Source organism: Cyrtonyx montezumae, unplaced genomic scaffold, assembly GCF_038088225.1.
Source record: "Cyrtonyx montezumae isolate F1298 unplaced genomic scaffold, pur_monq_1.0 scaffold_23, whole genome shotgun sequence".
Taxonomy (NCBI): domain Eukaryota; kingdom Metazoa; phylum Chordata; class Aves; order Galliformes; family Odontophoridae; genus Cyrtonyx; species Cyrtonyx montezumae.
The window spans coordinates 11,715,358-11,730,981 of NW_027071970.1; the positions used below are offsets into that span (position 1 = coordinate 11,715,358).

General features: G+C 46.9%; 1 protein-coding gene across 1 annotated transcript; it reads right to left on the bottom strand.

The window, feature by feature from the left end:
• Positions 1-1,433: 1,433 nt before the first annotated feature.
• Positions 1,434-15,044, bottom strand: FOXN4 (forkhead box N4). Its single transcript, XM_065738689.1, has 9 exons — positions 14,962-15,044; positions 6,008-6,171; positions 5,023-5,132; positions 4,826-4,939; positions 4,571-4,698; positions 4,043-4,139; positions 3,750-3,957; positions 2,440-2,823; positions 1,434-1,861 (listed from the first exon to the last, which is right to left on the bottom strand). The coding sequence occupies exons 1-9, from the start codon at positions 15,042-15,044 to the stop codon at positions 1,611-1,613; spliced, it is 1,539 nt and encodes a 512-aa protein (XP_065594761.1). The 3' UTR covers positions 1,434-1,610.
• Between the last annotated feature and the right edge of the window lie 580 nt (positions 15,045-15,624).

Consider the following 15,624-nt stretch of genomic DNA (forward strand, 5'->3'; position numbering starts at 1 on the left):
TGGGTGAGCACGCGGAGCTGCAGCACGGCTTGCTTGCTGCCACGGTAATTACAGCACATCTACAGTGACACAGCTTTCGTGCTAAGAAATATGGTTTATTCTTTAGAAATGAAGACAGTGTAGGTGATACCAGTCACAGCTGATGCTCAGTAATCACATGTTGTTGAACAATAAATTACGACGTGGAGCATCGCGCCCTTCTGAAAGAAGGGACCACCTTGGGGAGGTACAGCTACGCGCATTTTCCAGCCCCTGACTCTAACAGTGCTTACTTAACTGTGCCACGGGCAGCCATGAGAGCTGTGGGGACAAGGGCTGGGACTGACAGAGCAGGAAATGCCCTGAATGGGACAGACGACGCAGGAGACGTAAATGTGACCCCGTGCTCACAGAGGTGTAAGCAGGCTGAATGCTAAATCTCAGCATGGTTCCCTGTTGGATGTCTCATACCTGTTTTGTTCTTTTGCATCACGTGCTACCGCGTACAGAGCGGGGTATGTGGATGTAAAAATCTGGATCAGAAACCGTTTGAGTTGGACCAGTGAGAATGGGAAGATGGTTCAGACTGACACGGAGCAGTTATGGCATTCGGTGTCCGAACGGGGGACGACGGCCGTGAGTTTCACAGTATCAAAAGTGCTCATTCAAAAGAGACGTAGTGTAGCAGTGACGAGAACTGCCGTGGCTTCGAAGCTGAATAACTTAGTGTGTGTAAAACAGGTTACTGCAGCATTTAAAAAAATACAAACAGTGCTCAGCTTACATAATTTCTCTTCATAGCAATAAATATAAATAAATTTACAAATGGTAATACTGCCTAGCACAAAAACGGACAGGAGCACAAGACACGGTCCTATAAAAAGAGAAAATCTAATCTTTTTTTTTTTTAAAAACAAGTCCTAAAAATAGGCATCACTCCTAAAAACAACTATAGCCAGTGATCAGCTTCAGCACTCAGGTGTACTGGCTCCTTCATGGGTATGGACTTTGTTTTTAAGCCCTACACACAGCAGTTGTCTGCTGTGGATTGTTCATGTACAGTCACTTTGCTCCTTTTTCCACCCCCCCCCCCCAGCTCACAACCTCTGACATAACTGTATCTAACTTATTGTTAGGTTAGATCTGGAGCCACTCCTTGCTCAAGCAGCAGTCATTTGGCAACGTAAGAAAGCAGATGAGCGTGGTACGAGGTCAACCCTTTGGACACAGACTTGGTGCTGATCACACTGTGTGTGATAACAGAACAACATCAGCAAGATGATCATCGTCTAGATCGTAACGCTGAGCAAATGTGTTCTTCTTAACAGGGCTCATCTTTAGCTCAGCTCCATTCCAGCAGAAATTCCTCCTGACTGATGCCTTCCAAGTCCTTCAGAGCTCACCAGCCCAGCGGCGCAGCAGTCCACGCTCAGCCCTGCCACGGGGGGAAGGCAGAGCAGAACTCCACTGGTCGTGGTTTGAGTCATTTTGGCATCGTGTGCTGTGTCCCAGGAAACAGCCAACACCTCCCAGGTGTCTGCAGGAGGAGCTGTTTTACTGCTTTCAGGTTGGATTGTAAGGGTTGGGAGAAACTGGCCCCTGAACTGGAGGTCCATGGAATGGTGCAACACTCAGAGCAGAGCGATGGGCTTGTTGCCTGGAGGGCTCATGTACTGAGCAGCTGCTACGCTGTCCATGGAGGTGTAAGTGGTGTAAAGGCCTGTGACCTGCACGTCTGAGAAGGAGTGATCGCTGCCACTGGAGATGGGGGTGAGGCCGGGAGTGCCCAGGTCACAGTCTGAGAGGTGCAGGGGAGAGTTGCTGAAGGCAGCCAGAGTGTCAAGGCTGAAGCTGTCATCTTTCATTTCCTCCCATATGTTACCTTTAAAAGATTAAATTCCAGTCACAGCAACACATCCAACCTGCTCAGGCACCGTGGGGAGGGGGCAGTCCTTAGCTAAAGGGTTTGATGTGCTGCTTAGAAGCAGCACAGTCTGCAGATCTGGAGAGCGAAGGCACTGAGAGTCTGCTCCCCCACAGCCCTTTGGGCTCCACAATCCAGACCTCCCTGGACAGCAGCCATCTACCACGTGCTGGCCAGAAAGAAAGCCATGAGCCAAAGACTTATAAATCAGAGACACCAAGGCACAGGAAGAGCTACAGTTTCCCAGGGATGGAGAGGTGTGACGTCCCAAGTCTTTAGCTGGGCATGCCTACTTCTATCTACTGAAGTGCCTGAACTTAAATCGTGAAGGTAGTTTGCTTTCCTATCTAACACAGGGGAGAAATGCACTGAGGAAGGCTGGGGAAGTCAAGCCGCAGAGGCCAGCACCCAGCACAAGGTTTCAGCTCAGTTAATTCCATCCCAGTGAGTCCTGCTGAAGCCCTTGGATATATATTCAGCAACGATACAATCGTATAAATCCTGCCCTCCACTCCCCCAGCTTCCTTCTCCTATACCTTGCAATGCAAAATCCATAATGCTTGGGTCCAGAGCATCCACCTCCGTGCTCATGTCTGTGCTCATGTTCAGGAAGTCGGGAGGGGCACGGCCCACGGGGTGGTGGGGCAGGGGGCTGTGGCTGATGTCAGGCAGAGTGTGGAGAGGAGGTGTCTGTGCAGGTGCTGGGGAGTCCGGTGCAATGCGAGCCTGGGTCTGGATCTGGTGATGCAGAGGGACAGACTGCAGCGAGAGAGTCATGATGGGCTGGGGCTGCAGCTGGGAGATGGAGATGCAGCCCTGGGCTGCTGCCATGTGGTTCAGGGTAGAGATCTCAGGCTCTGCCTGTTTACTGGACCGCCTGCAGCTCTCGGGTCTGTCAGTGATCAGCTTGTCCAGCTCCTCTGCGCACGCAGTGCCCGTCCCCAAGGAAGAAAAGAGGAAGTTTAACCCATCTGATCAGGTAGGGCCCTATCGAAGCATTTCATTGCACAGCTTTGCCCTTCTGCAATAAAACCTAGAAGGCGAGCAGCATCTGTGACTGCGTGAGAAGCAGCGCAGAAGGCAAGCTTTGCCTGAGCAAACTGCTCACAGAGCAAAAAAGTGCCATCCACTTCCCTACCCCTAACCCATACCCTAGTTGACATCCATGGTAACTCCTAACACAGATTAAAAAATATATATATCACGTGAAGTTTGCACAGAGCAGCACAGGCAGCATCCTCAGGTCTCCTGCTCGCAGGGACACTGAATCCTGCTTGCTTCCCAGGAAAGATTCCCATGAGAGCTTCCTGGCACTTTCAATGGCACTATTGTCTCCTTCACTTAAAAGGAGAGTGTTGTAATTGTGTATTAGAGATTTTACAGCAAAAAACATCTGGTTAATTTCACCAACACTGAACTGCTGACAGCTTCAAAAATAAGCACGTCTTTATAAGTAAATGAGTCTCAGTAAAGAGTTGTGCAGAACAACAGCCAAAAAACATTAAAAACTGCCACTATAAATGCTAACACTGGAGGCAGCATAACTCTTTGTATCCAGCACGTGCAAGGCCTTAAGTTAGTTAGCAAGGAGGAAAAAGATGTCTATCTAAAATGTGGGGACCAGTTTGTGCTGAGGGCTTCCATCTCTGCAGCAGCAGTGACCAAATTCAGGGCAGAGCATGGGGAGCATTTTGGCTGTGCAGGTTTAAGGCAGAGGCTGTTGGAGGGCCTGAGTTCTGTGCTGGCCAGCACTGCTCTGCACAACTGTTTATTTTAATTCGTGTATTCCTGGCCAAACAGACATTTTTAACCCTTGCATCTCACACAAGCATAATGTAAGCCCTACCTGGGTTAGCCATGCTCCTGTGAATGGCAGCTAAGTCCTTTCGCTTCCACTTCTGCATCTCCTCTTCCATCTTGTCAATCTTGGCAGGATTGAGAGCCCACAGGCATCCCTTGCGGGAGGTGCCACTCATCTTGTTCTCCACCTTCTCAAAGCACTTATTCAGGGACAAGTTATGGCGCACGGAGTTTTTCCAGCCATCAGGGGCTGTCTGAGAGGCACAGAGAGATGTTAGAGAAATACACTGAGAGCAAAGCATGCCATGCTCCACTCCCAGCTTCCAGCTGCAGGCATACCTTGAAGTAGGGAAAGTGTTCCTTCATGAAGCTGTAGATCTCACTCACTGGGAGGCTGCCTGTTTTGCTGTTCTTCAGTGCCATTGCAATTAAGCAACTAGAGAACAGAGAAACATTTAACATCAGGTTGTATATGCTTAACTGTCATGTCTTCTGGTCTAGCAACCTCAGATCCATCTCTGTTCAGACACAAACACCTGGCTGACCATGGGGTTTCTCCAGTGTTCTGTTTCCTCCTGGGGATCTATAGTCAGTGAGTTTTCAAGTGCTCAGGAGTCACCCTCTGATCCTGCAGACTTCCTTGTGCTGTTTTAATACCTTTATGCTGATGGCAGGAACTAGTTTGCTTGCTCATTCCTGCTCCCCACCCCACCCCCCACCCCTCTGCCAGGGGCTGTTTCCACAGAACTCTTGGGGGGGTGAACGGATTTTTGTTCCCTTCAATCAAATACTCTTGTGCTGTCACACCTGGAGTGAAGTCATCCCAATGCAGGCTCTGAGCAACATGCTGTGCTGGTATCTACTCACCTATAGGAATAGATGGGCTTAGGGTAGTGCTTTGGATGCAGTTCTTGGGCAGAGTGAGGAGCCAGGCGTGGCTGAGGATAATGTGGCTGGGTGCCATAGGATGTGTTGTAGATTGCTGCTGGGTTACACTGCATGCAGAGGAAAAGAAGAGTGTCTATGGGTGTATGTAGGCTTAGGGCTTTTTTTGTCTGAAATAGCTCTAGAGATGATCTTAGAAGGCACTCTGAGACACAGACCTCAAGCAAATAACAGTACCTGCTGTGTATTCTGGGCTATGGCAAACACTTGCTGTGGATGAGGAGGAGGGAAGAGCTGCTGTTGTGTCTGTAAACTAGGAGATGGCTGCCCACCTACAGGGTACTGGCTCATCTGCTGAGACAAGGACAACAGACGTGTCAGCCTTCAGATTACCAACATCTTTTCCGAAGAAGTGGTGCAAGTGCTGCTCTTACGTTTGCTCCATGTGGTGAAATAGAATTCAGTCCCAGGACTCCCTGTGGCAGGCTGGCCTGGACATGAATCATTGCTCCAGGTGCTCCTGCCATGCTGCTTGACACAGGACCTGTTTTGAAAAAGCAAACGTAACAAAAGTCCCTCTGAAAGTGCACTTCAGAAAAGAGAGCTGACTCCGATTTGCAATAGATGTGGCAGAACACAGCTAAGGCTGGAGTGGATAATCACACTTCTGCAGCTTTCCATCCCCAAAGAACTCTGAACACTTCACAAATTGCAAAGATGACTTCAGCTGCTTCTAAAACTCGTTATGCAGAGGATGAAAGATGACAGCTGTCTAACAGTCTGCAGTGCTGTTACAGACACGGTATCTTACAAAAGGAAAAAAAAAAAACCCAACAAAACAATTCAGAAACAAAGCACAGATTCAGAGCTCTCTACACTCCAGACGGATTTCTGCTGCAAAGCACACGAGATGATACACTGAGCTCTCTGGGCAGAATGCCTCAGGGAACAAGAGTGCTTGCCTAAAGGATGCTCACAAAGAAAAGAAAGGCGTTCAATGAGCAGATGCTGTAAGTCTGTGTGGAGCAAACAGGTATGGGGTAAATAAGATACTCTTGGTTTTATCAGTGTTGAAACAAACAAGGAAGATTAATTACCTGATTTCAAAGCTGTTGAAAACCTCTGCAATGCAAATATTAAATACCTTGGCCCAATTTCACACATGGCACGGGCAACTACAATGAGCAGAGCAGTCTGCTGGATACTAAGATGATTGCTGTGACTGCTAGGACTCTGCCTCTCAAAATGAAAGAAATAGATCAGCAATATCATAAGAAAACAGGCTTCAGGTCTCTGGCAAGAAAGTGAAAAGTAACGAACCTAAATCAGACCTACTAATAGGAAAGCTGGACTATGTGGAGGAAAGTGAAAGGAGCTGTGTCATTTAAACAGCAGTTATTTACCAGCCTAACAGTTTACCTGTCTGTTGTAGCATTGCATTCTGGGCTCCAAGGCCAAAATCCATTCTTCCACTGGCCATCTGTTGTAACCGAGGAACATCAACAGATGTCAGCCACGACAAGGACTGCAAGTCACTGGGGAGGTCATCTTCAGTCAGCTGGGAGGGGTCAGAAGCTAAGAGCCTGCAAAACAGCATGGAAGGTTAGAAAAGAACAGAGATGCTGCAAAACTGTCCCTGGTAAGGGGGGAGATGTCTGGGATGCCTCAGGTCAGCAGGGAAACATGTCAGGCTGGAGTCCTGCTTGCAGAGTTCAGATGTGACCTTTTGTTTCGCAGCTGGCTAGTTACTGATGCTCTTTGCCTTTTAATCATGTGCTCCTTTGTACAGTTTGAAATGTTTTAGTTAAGAAAACATTACGTGCAGTATTTGTAGGGGAAGAAGGCATGAGAACCTGGAAGAGAAACTGCCTAGAAACAAAACCCAAACTGATTTGTCATTTTCACTTTTGTCAGGAATCTGTACTTGTACGGCCTTGATGTAGAAGAAACCTTGTCAGGACTTTTAACCTGACAAATCTGCATTAATGTTAAAATCCAGTGAGCAGCTAGCCTTGAAAAAGCTTCTGTGCCAAGATCCTTCACAATCTTAACAGCTGGAGAGAGCTTTTCCCAGCCCATTATCCCCTTGGTGGGTGCATAAGCAAAACTTCACAGAATGAGCTGTTCATCTTTTCCATTCAGAGATATGAAGTTACTGATACTGAACAAGGAACCATGAAGCACAGAAACAATTCTTACAGGGAGGTTTTGCTTTTGATAGCGTGTGTGGTACAAAAGGGAAACTCCGAATGGTACATACAGCACTCATAAGTTCCCACGAAGTCAAAACTCCAATTGAAGTCAATAAAAGAACTGTTATACCTACATTAAACAGAAGTCACAGAGTAAAGCAGCCATCAGAGCACATGAGGAAGTGATCACTGGATGCCCAGGGTTAACCCGGAGGGGTTCAGGGCCACAGCAGAACCTGGCTGGATGTAGCTGATTTTGCTTTTCAAACCAAGACTTTAAAGAGCTCTCTCACAGATGTGTTGAAGCCAGCTGTGTGGCACCAGTGCACGCTCACTGACAAATAATGATGCAGGAGTCTTAAAGAAATCTGGTCTCTTGCTGAAGCATCTTCTATATTCCACATGATTCCAAGGCAGCTCAAAAGAACAAGCCAGAACTCGAGTGCCTGGTGGCCCAGGAGAATTCAGCTCCTCTGTTTGTGATTTCCTGAAACACACACTAAAAGTTCCCAGAACAATTATCTGGGAAATCCTTAAAGCACAATGTAATTTGCTGGTAAAAACACTTCGGAAAGAAAGAGAAAAGAAAAAGCAACGAGCAGGAGCCAGAAGCTAAAATGCTGGCCAGAAACATCTTCAAATCTCTCTCCCAGCCTACCCTGTTTTCTTTCTCGTACTGTAGTTATAGTGCAATAATTAGCATTGCCATGGTTACCGCTGTTCAGTTATTTTGTGAGGCCTGGGACTTAAATACAGAAAAAGAATATCAGGTGACCACTCTCCCGGCCCAGAGATTGGCTGGATTGGAAGAAAACAAGAGCATTAAATGATTTGAAAACTGGGCAGGCTCATGTCGTTTGCAACAGTTGGGCCCATTCATTGTAAGCCGATAACCCATTGTGGAGCAAACGACTGTTGCCCAGTGGCACGTGGCCTCAATTGTTTTTGGGATTCTTGCTTAATTGTTTTTTCCCCCTCCTCCTTTTTACCAACTCCACATTAATCTGGCTGAATGACAGCCGACACACAACACGCATACACATGCCATCTGGCACCCCGGTCCCTGCCAGTCCTCCCAGACAAGTCAGCTCCCTCAACAAACAGTGGGGTCAGATGGGCGGCGAGGGTCAGCACCCACCGCACACGCCTCCTGTCAGCCCATGAATCCTCCACATGCCCTCTGCTGCTCTGCATCTCTCAGCATCTCCGTGCAGAGGATGTGCAGCAGCCTTCCCTGGGCGCCTTTTGGGGTCCCTGCTTCCTGCCCAGGCTGCTGGAGCCTCGCACAGCTCTTCCCAGAGGTGCAGGGGACTGATGATATGCTCTGGAAGACTGGATGCTGTCTGAAATTGGATGGTGGTCCCTCCAGCATTGCTGGGAGTGCACGGATGCAGCTCTCCACATAGGATGGTTTGAGTCAGGAGGGAGCCCCAGAGGGCATCTGCTCCCACTGCCCGCAGTGCACAGGGGCACCCACAGCTCACAGTGCTCAGCCCCATCCCCGGACCGTGGCTGTGTGTGCCTCTCTGTGCACCCCGTGCCACTGCCTCACCACCTTCCTGCTAAGCAACTTCTTCCTTGTGTCCCGCTTAAATTCAGTGTCACACTCACTGAGCTCCATTTCAAATGGACACCAAGATGCAACAGTAGAGGCAAGCAAGAGGCAAGGTGTGCGAGGCAGCTCTTTGTCCAAGACAGCTGTGCTCCTTTCTGCGTGCTAGCATAGCTCAGCTGTTGGGATTCAGGTGTACAGATGTTCTAAGGCTGCTTAAGGTGCATCCATTCGCTCCCTGAGATGTTTTAAATGCCCAGCTTTATTCTGCAGCATAAACCCAGCTTATCTCACAGTACACGTGCCCAAAGTATTCCTGCTTTTAGTGAACAATGCTGATTTAATCTCTCTCTGGGAAGAGAGTAATAGAGGAATACCGAGCATTGTAACATCATAGGGTTCAACCTTCCTGACCTGAAAAACCTCCCGTGCCAGGCCAGCTGCTAATGCATACATACATACCATAATACTGTGTACTTAGATTCCACTCCCCTCCACCATCCTTTCTGTCTCACATTTCAGGGTAAACTTCAGGAGTCAGAGACCCTGCCTGTAGATGGGTGTTCACAGCCCCTGGCACAATGGGGCACTGTAGTAAAAGCAGCCATTTCCTTTCAATGCATGTAAATGAGATAAATAGTGATACGCTGCAATTAATGCACGCAGCCCCAGCTGCACGTTCCCCAGGGCTGTCTGCTCCTTAGGCTGAACTGCTACACCCTGTGCAGGAAGGTCCCAGTCACACCAAACGTGTTACAGACATAATATTAGCTTCTAAAGGTGTGGTGAAATGATGCAATTCCATTTTCACTCCTCTCCTTTCCACTCTCTGCAGGAAAAAACAACTGTGCCTACGTGTTTGTACCCTAGAAAGGTAACTGCATCAGTAAGAACCCACATGATGTAAGATTTATGTATTGGAGGATGCTGGCCTCCTGTGAAGAGCACTCTGAAATCTACAGCACGTGACACAGAAGCGCTCAGTGTAACATTCATCTTTACTCTCTGCTCTATTGTATGCTGCCCAAAATGTTTATCTGCTTGTGGAAACGGAGCTTGGCCACCAGCCTGCCTGCATAAGGTTTACTTGAGTCAGGAGGAATGACACCACGCTTTCCTGCCAGCAGTCACTCTTGCATCGGTTGCTGCTGCAGAACAGCCTGTCAAACAGCCCTGCTGAGGCTAAAGAAAAGCCTGCTAATGACAAGTATGCCTTGCAATACTTTATCTCTAGGTAGTTTAGCCAATAATTGGGGGTTCCAGTTCATATATGGGTTTCAAAGTGACACATTTCTATAGGTATTGTGCCTTCCACCCTTCAGAGGACTGCCTGCGTGGAGTTTGTCTTAAAAGCCCTCAAACTGGTTGATGTTGTAGGGCGAGTGTGGTGCAAAGGGATTAGGACATGGCAGCAACTCAGCATTGCCACTGTTCTAAGCAAACCCAGACCAAAACACCATGGCTGTATTTGGCATATTCAACACCAGCCACAGTGTTCTAATGTCTCTGAGTGGAAAACTGTCATTATCACTGCCAGCACTGACACTGTAATAGGCAATACAACTTCAAGCAGAGGCAGTCAGCAGTGATAGATTCTTAATTTTAACTGCTTGCAATGGTTTATGCAGAGAATGACAATTGAACAAGAAGAGCCCTACAAAAACTTTCTCTTGAAGTGGTTCTGAGAAACTTGTTTTCTTTTGCCTGGGATTCTGTAATGGCCTCAGAACAAGCACGGTGATTTCTGATAGATGAAGCAACACAAGGAAAACAGTTGTGTTTTGTGACTCTTCTGCCATCTCACGGTGAGAATTATTCTGTTTTACTGAGTCAGCCTGTCTCCTTTAGCTCTTCACTCTGACTGTTCTGCTCTTCCCTGCTGCACACTTCTCACTTTCCCCCTTTCCCACGCCAGGGTCTGATCTCCACACTCCACAGCCACCAGTCCCATTTCTCCCTGCTCCTGTGCCAGCTGCTCTCGCTGCTCTCACTGCTGTTTTTGGTCTGCAGCTCCCCTCTGCCTCCCGAAGGCTCACTACCCATCTACTCCCAAGTGCCTTTCTCCTCATTGTCTTCAGGCTTTTAGCAATTTCTGGCCTTGCTGGAAATAAGGAGAGAAATTAGGCAGCCCTCCAGGAAGAACCAGAACATCTCTCCTCCACTACAGCTCAGGAAACTTTGGTTTAGATGAACCAAAGCGAGTGGGGAAAAAGGAAATAATTACCCTGTCAGATGTTGCTCTTCTCCTTTTCATAGCACCATGGCTCAGAAGAGGATTCTCCAAAAGCCTTCTGCAAAGATATTTATGCTCTAAAAGAACCAGTTATAGATGTGCTCTAGGAGACTTTTATACATCTCAGCTTGGAGTTTCACAACACCCTGTTACCTCATTTTGGTACGGGATGAAGGGAAACTGAATTACAAGTGACCTACATGATTTGCTTAAGCCTAACAGGAAGTGAGCAGCAGTGTCAGCACTGAACCCAGAGCTCAATCCTTGCTCTGCTTCACCCACACAATCACTCTTTCTTCCTGTAGGTTAAGATTTGCCAGATGCAGCCTGTATCTTAATCTACAGTATGTTTTGGTGAGAAAAAAAAAAAGAAAAGCTGTGATTAATGTCAAAATAAGTTTCCTCTTGATCCAAAAATGTGTTGAAGTATCTGGTGCTACGTGAATGTTTTGAGTAAAAGTCAATCACCAGCCCTCCCCAGCCCTGGCAGCAACTGCAAGACAATCTGGGAAGCAAGGGCCACGATTTTTTTTTAATTATTATTATTATTAATACTGATTAGCACATTTCAGGAACTGCATAGGAAACAGTTGAGCTAATCCACTTAAATCAATCCAGTGCAGCCTGAGTTTGACTGATTCCTAGGAGGTTTCTCACATTTTTTTGAAAGAATGAAGCAACTCCTGTGATGAAATTCCTCCGACACATCGAGTCATTATCTCACTCCCTGTCAGACACACATGGTGTCAAGGCAATGGACACTGACATTTTCTTCAGGAACAATTACGGTGTTGTTAGTTATGCATTTGTAACCTTTTGTCTGCAGAAATTTACTTCATGCAAACCCCCAGCCTCCATCCATTCCCAGGAGTGACTGTGGAAAACACCCAACTGTAGCTTGCTCCAAAACCAGCTATGAGACTCCCACTTAGGAGAGCCAGAATGTCCCAAGTGCCATAAAAGATAAAGACTGTCCACCATTTTCACTGCTGTAATGCAGTCATGCCTGGAACACAGGGAACGTAGCAGTTACGTGTTGCTTGTCTACGAGGACTGGAAACCCATGACAATCCAAGGTTTATGGGATTTGCTGCCAGGATTAAGCAGTTGCTGAATCAATGGGTAGAGAAAGTAGGACCATAAACTGTTCAGGACAAGAACTAAAGAACAGCTTAACCAGGAAAACAAAACCAAACAACAGCTACTGTATTTTAAAGCACAATTTGATGCCAAACTATGCTTGAATAAATTAATCATTGCAGAAAAAACTGAATTAGACTACCTAATTAGTTAAATACTGACTACTGTAGTTAAGAATCAAAAGGACAATTAAAATGGGAAGAGGAGGAATATATGTTGAACATGTTGAATGCCTTATACTCAAATCCAAGCCTACCTTAGCCAAGCCAAAAGTAAACTACAGTAAATCTGTTTTTTCCTCTCACTCCCATCTGCCTCACTGCAGCTTCAGATCCTACAGGTCTTCATGTTACATCCAGTTATGCACTTGCATACATTGCAGTAGATCTTTTACTTCTCTTGCACCAGTTATTAATGTTCGGAGAAACTAAACTGCAAGGAAACGAATTGCAAATTTCAGGATTGCTTATATTACTTGCATTCAGTATTGCTTGAAGCACTCACAAGGCAGATAACAGACCAGCTCCAAACTCACTGAAGATGATGGGAGCTCTTCTCTGGTTTAGAAGTCTTTGTGTGGGCTCCTATAACTTAAACAGCTTTGTGCTGAAACTACACCAGAGCACCACTGCAAGGTAAGCATGTATTCTGCTTTAACATCAAAATATTTACACTGCAACATAACATTCATTGGAATTAGCCAAGTGTGAAGTCTTGAAAGTTTAAAAATCCCACTGTTACGATTCTCTGCCTTTATTCCCTGAAATGTAAAATGAAATCACCAGCAATATTTGTCACTGCTACAGTTATGAAAACACTGAATGTAGCAGTATTCTTTTGGGGAAGGCAATAGAGGCATTTTTTGGCCAACATGAAGATTTACTTTGCATTGACAGCCTGGCAGTGACAGCCCCAGAGAAACGTAGGAGCTGGGGAAGCTGTGATGGCCCTTATCATTGCTAGACAGGATGATGTTTTACCTCCCACAGAAGAGATGCTTGCCCAAAACAGTTTTATCAAGGTGCAGAAAGTCTGGGACTTTGTACAGCAGCCTGATCCTCATCACTACTCCATTTGCTGCATCAAATTTGCTATGAATGCTTTAGATCCTGAGAATTCTGATGTCTGCTAAAATTAGTGTTTTCCTCTCCTTCCTTCCTTCCTTCCTTCCTTCCTTCCTTCCTTCCTTCCTTCCTTCCTTCCTTCCTTCCTTCCTTCCTTCCTTCCTTCCTTCCTTCCTTCCTTCCTTCCTTCCTTCCTTCCTTCCTTCCTTCCTTCCTTCCTTCCTTCCTTCCTTCCTTCCTTCCTTCCTTCCTTCCTTCCTTCCTTCCTTCCTTCCTTCCTTCCTTCCTTCCTTCCTTCCTTCCTTCCTTCCTTCCTTCCTTCCTTCCTAGTTTCAAGGTCTGTGCATAAGTGCATGAAAACATACAGGTATTTACTGATTTGATCCCCTGCTCACATGCACACACACTCTTCCCCCCCTCTTCAGCATTTTCTGCTGCAGTCTCACAGGAGAGCCTGGTCTCCTCCAAGTCCAATTGCCCAATTGAAAGATTCCAAGTGAGACAGAAGAGTATTCTCAGCCTGGTCCCAGCCTCCCACTCACTAATTGGAGGCCATTCCCCATTTTGTGGAGCCTTGATGCTCCCCCATGGAGCACTCGGGACTGTGGGTTCCAGTCTTGGACTGTGGTGACAGCAGGAGAGTAAACAGAGCTGATAGAATTTGACAGGTCTATTCTTTTCTTAAAATCATTCAGTCTAAAAGATTTTCTTTTACATAATCCAAAGTGTTTTCTCATGAAGTAGGATAAATACTGCTCCGCATTTACGGTGTAGTTCAGATTTTATGCATTTTTATCAGAATTGGCCACTATTAAATGAGGTCAGATAATTTGTTTTAAAGCTGCATTAAAGAAATCACAAACAGGTTAAAAACTTTAGAGAACTCTGATCTTCGAGTTCTAAATGTTTGATGGAGATTAAAAGTAGTTTTTAAATGCAGCTGACTTTCCAATAAAGGAGAAACTCTTACAATTCCTTTATGGGCACTAAGATAAATCCTATATTTCTGAAAGAAGAAGAAGAAAAAAAGGTTTTTAATGAGTTAAAGAATATTTCTCCCCTTAATAAGGGTCTTTGTTAAGGTGGTGTGCTCTTCAGGGCACCAGTACAGACTTAAATGTAAAGTACCCAGAACCCTCTCTCATACACACCCCTCATTAAATACTGAATATTTCTTTACAAATATTTACACAGCCAACAAAATGTCCGGAGCAAAGAATGCTTTAATAAACAGCAAAACAGAGTTCCACAGCCCTTTTTCTACAGCGGCTGCGGAGGGTATAACAAATCACTTGTTGAGCTGCGAGGGGCTGCAGCGTTTGCATTTTGAATAGGGAGAGGCCGAGAGAAGAATACCTGCGGCTGAGTACTGTTACCCACAGAAGAGTGTGAAAACACCCTCAGGGCCGGGGGGAGGAGAGAGTTTTAAAACTCCCCGTTTTAAAACGACAACAAAAAGATTCTCTCTCCTTTTTATTTTAATTGTGAGAGCCAGACTGCGTTATTCTGTGTTTCTTGGGACATGGCATCATGTGACAAGATGTAACCTAACTTAACCCAGTGCACTGTAATTCATGCAGAGCTGCCCCATGACTTCTAACAATGCTTTTGCATGATGAAGGATGTGTGCTGGTACAGCAAAGTTATCAGAGGCTCTTGGCAAAACCAGATTTGCTCTCACTGATATTAGTACAGCTCTGGTACAAAGTAGTGCTTGGAGTACTACGTATGCACTTGCTTGACTTAATGAATAATTTATCTGGTGCCTATTGCACGTGATTTAGTCTTTGCACAGTAATGCAAAATGTGACCTGAGAGGAAATTTTTAGATAGTTATAGGTTAACAATAATTGATTTCTATGTTGTCTGACGACACTTGTACAGGGGAGAGAGAGAGAGGTCTGCCCAAGGCTTGGGAGGTGCATTTATCCAACATGGCAAAGTATCACAGTGCTCTAAGCAGGAATCATTCTAAGCAAGCAGTGAGCTATAACTCACAAGCAATGAGTTATAACTCGTCACCACTTTGTTCAACTATAGAAGAAGAGCAAGAGAAGAGGAGCAAGAGAAACGCTGACTTTTCGAGCAGGATTTCTATCCGTTTGCATAAGGAAACAGGGCAAACCGTTCGCGTGCCGTCAGTCGGCGTGCTTCGGTGGCCCCGTGGGGTTCTGCACGGAGAAAGCCCTCACCTGTACTCCTGGGCAGCGTGCTGGCTGTGCCCTGAGCTCCGGATGAGTCCTGACATCATGGACGGGAGATCGCTCTCTATCATCTCCTTTGCAAAAAAAAAAAAAAAAAAAAAAAAAGGAAAAGGAAAAAAAAAAAAAGGGAAACATTTATAGGCACGCATGCAGTAGCTATCCAGCACTTCAGCAAGGGGACGGGACGAACGAAACTCCAAGTGAAAACCCCAGGCGATGAGAAAGCGGAACCAAAGCCACGAGCTCCGTGCGCGCCGCTCGCACTTGGGCCATACAGACAGCTCCAGAACGCTGCCATAGGAGCCAAGCCAAACGTGCTCGGGGAGCGGCGTCACCGCGAGCGCTGCCCCGGCCCCGAGCACCGCCCGCAGGTGAGCGCTGCCCGAGGGCGGCCCCGAACCCGCGACCCCCGCTCCCACCAACCTGGCGGCCCACGGAGCGCCGTCCCCTCGGGGTGGGGTGGGGGGTTGGGGGGGGGAGGATGGGGGCGGCTCGGTCCTCCTCGGGCGGTCCGGAGGGGCCGCGAGGAGCTCCCCGTCGGCGCTGCGGCAGTGCCGGCCGCACGGCACGCTTTTAAATTTCCCTCTCAGGAGCTGTCCAGCCTGGAGCATGCGCGGCCGGGGGGTCAGCGCCGGGGCAGGGCCGGGAAAG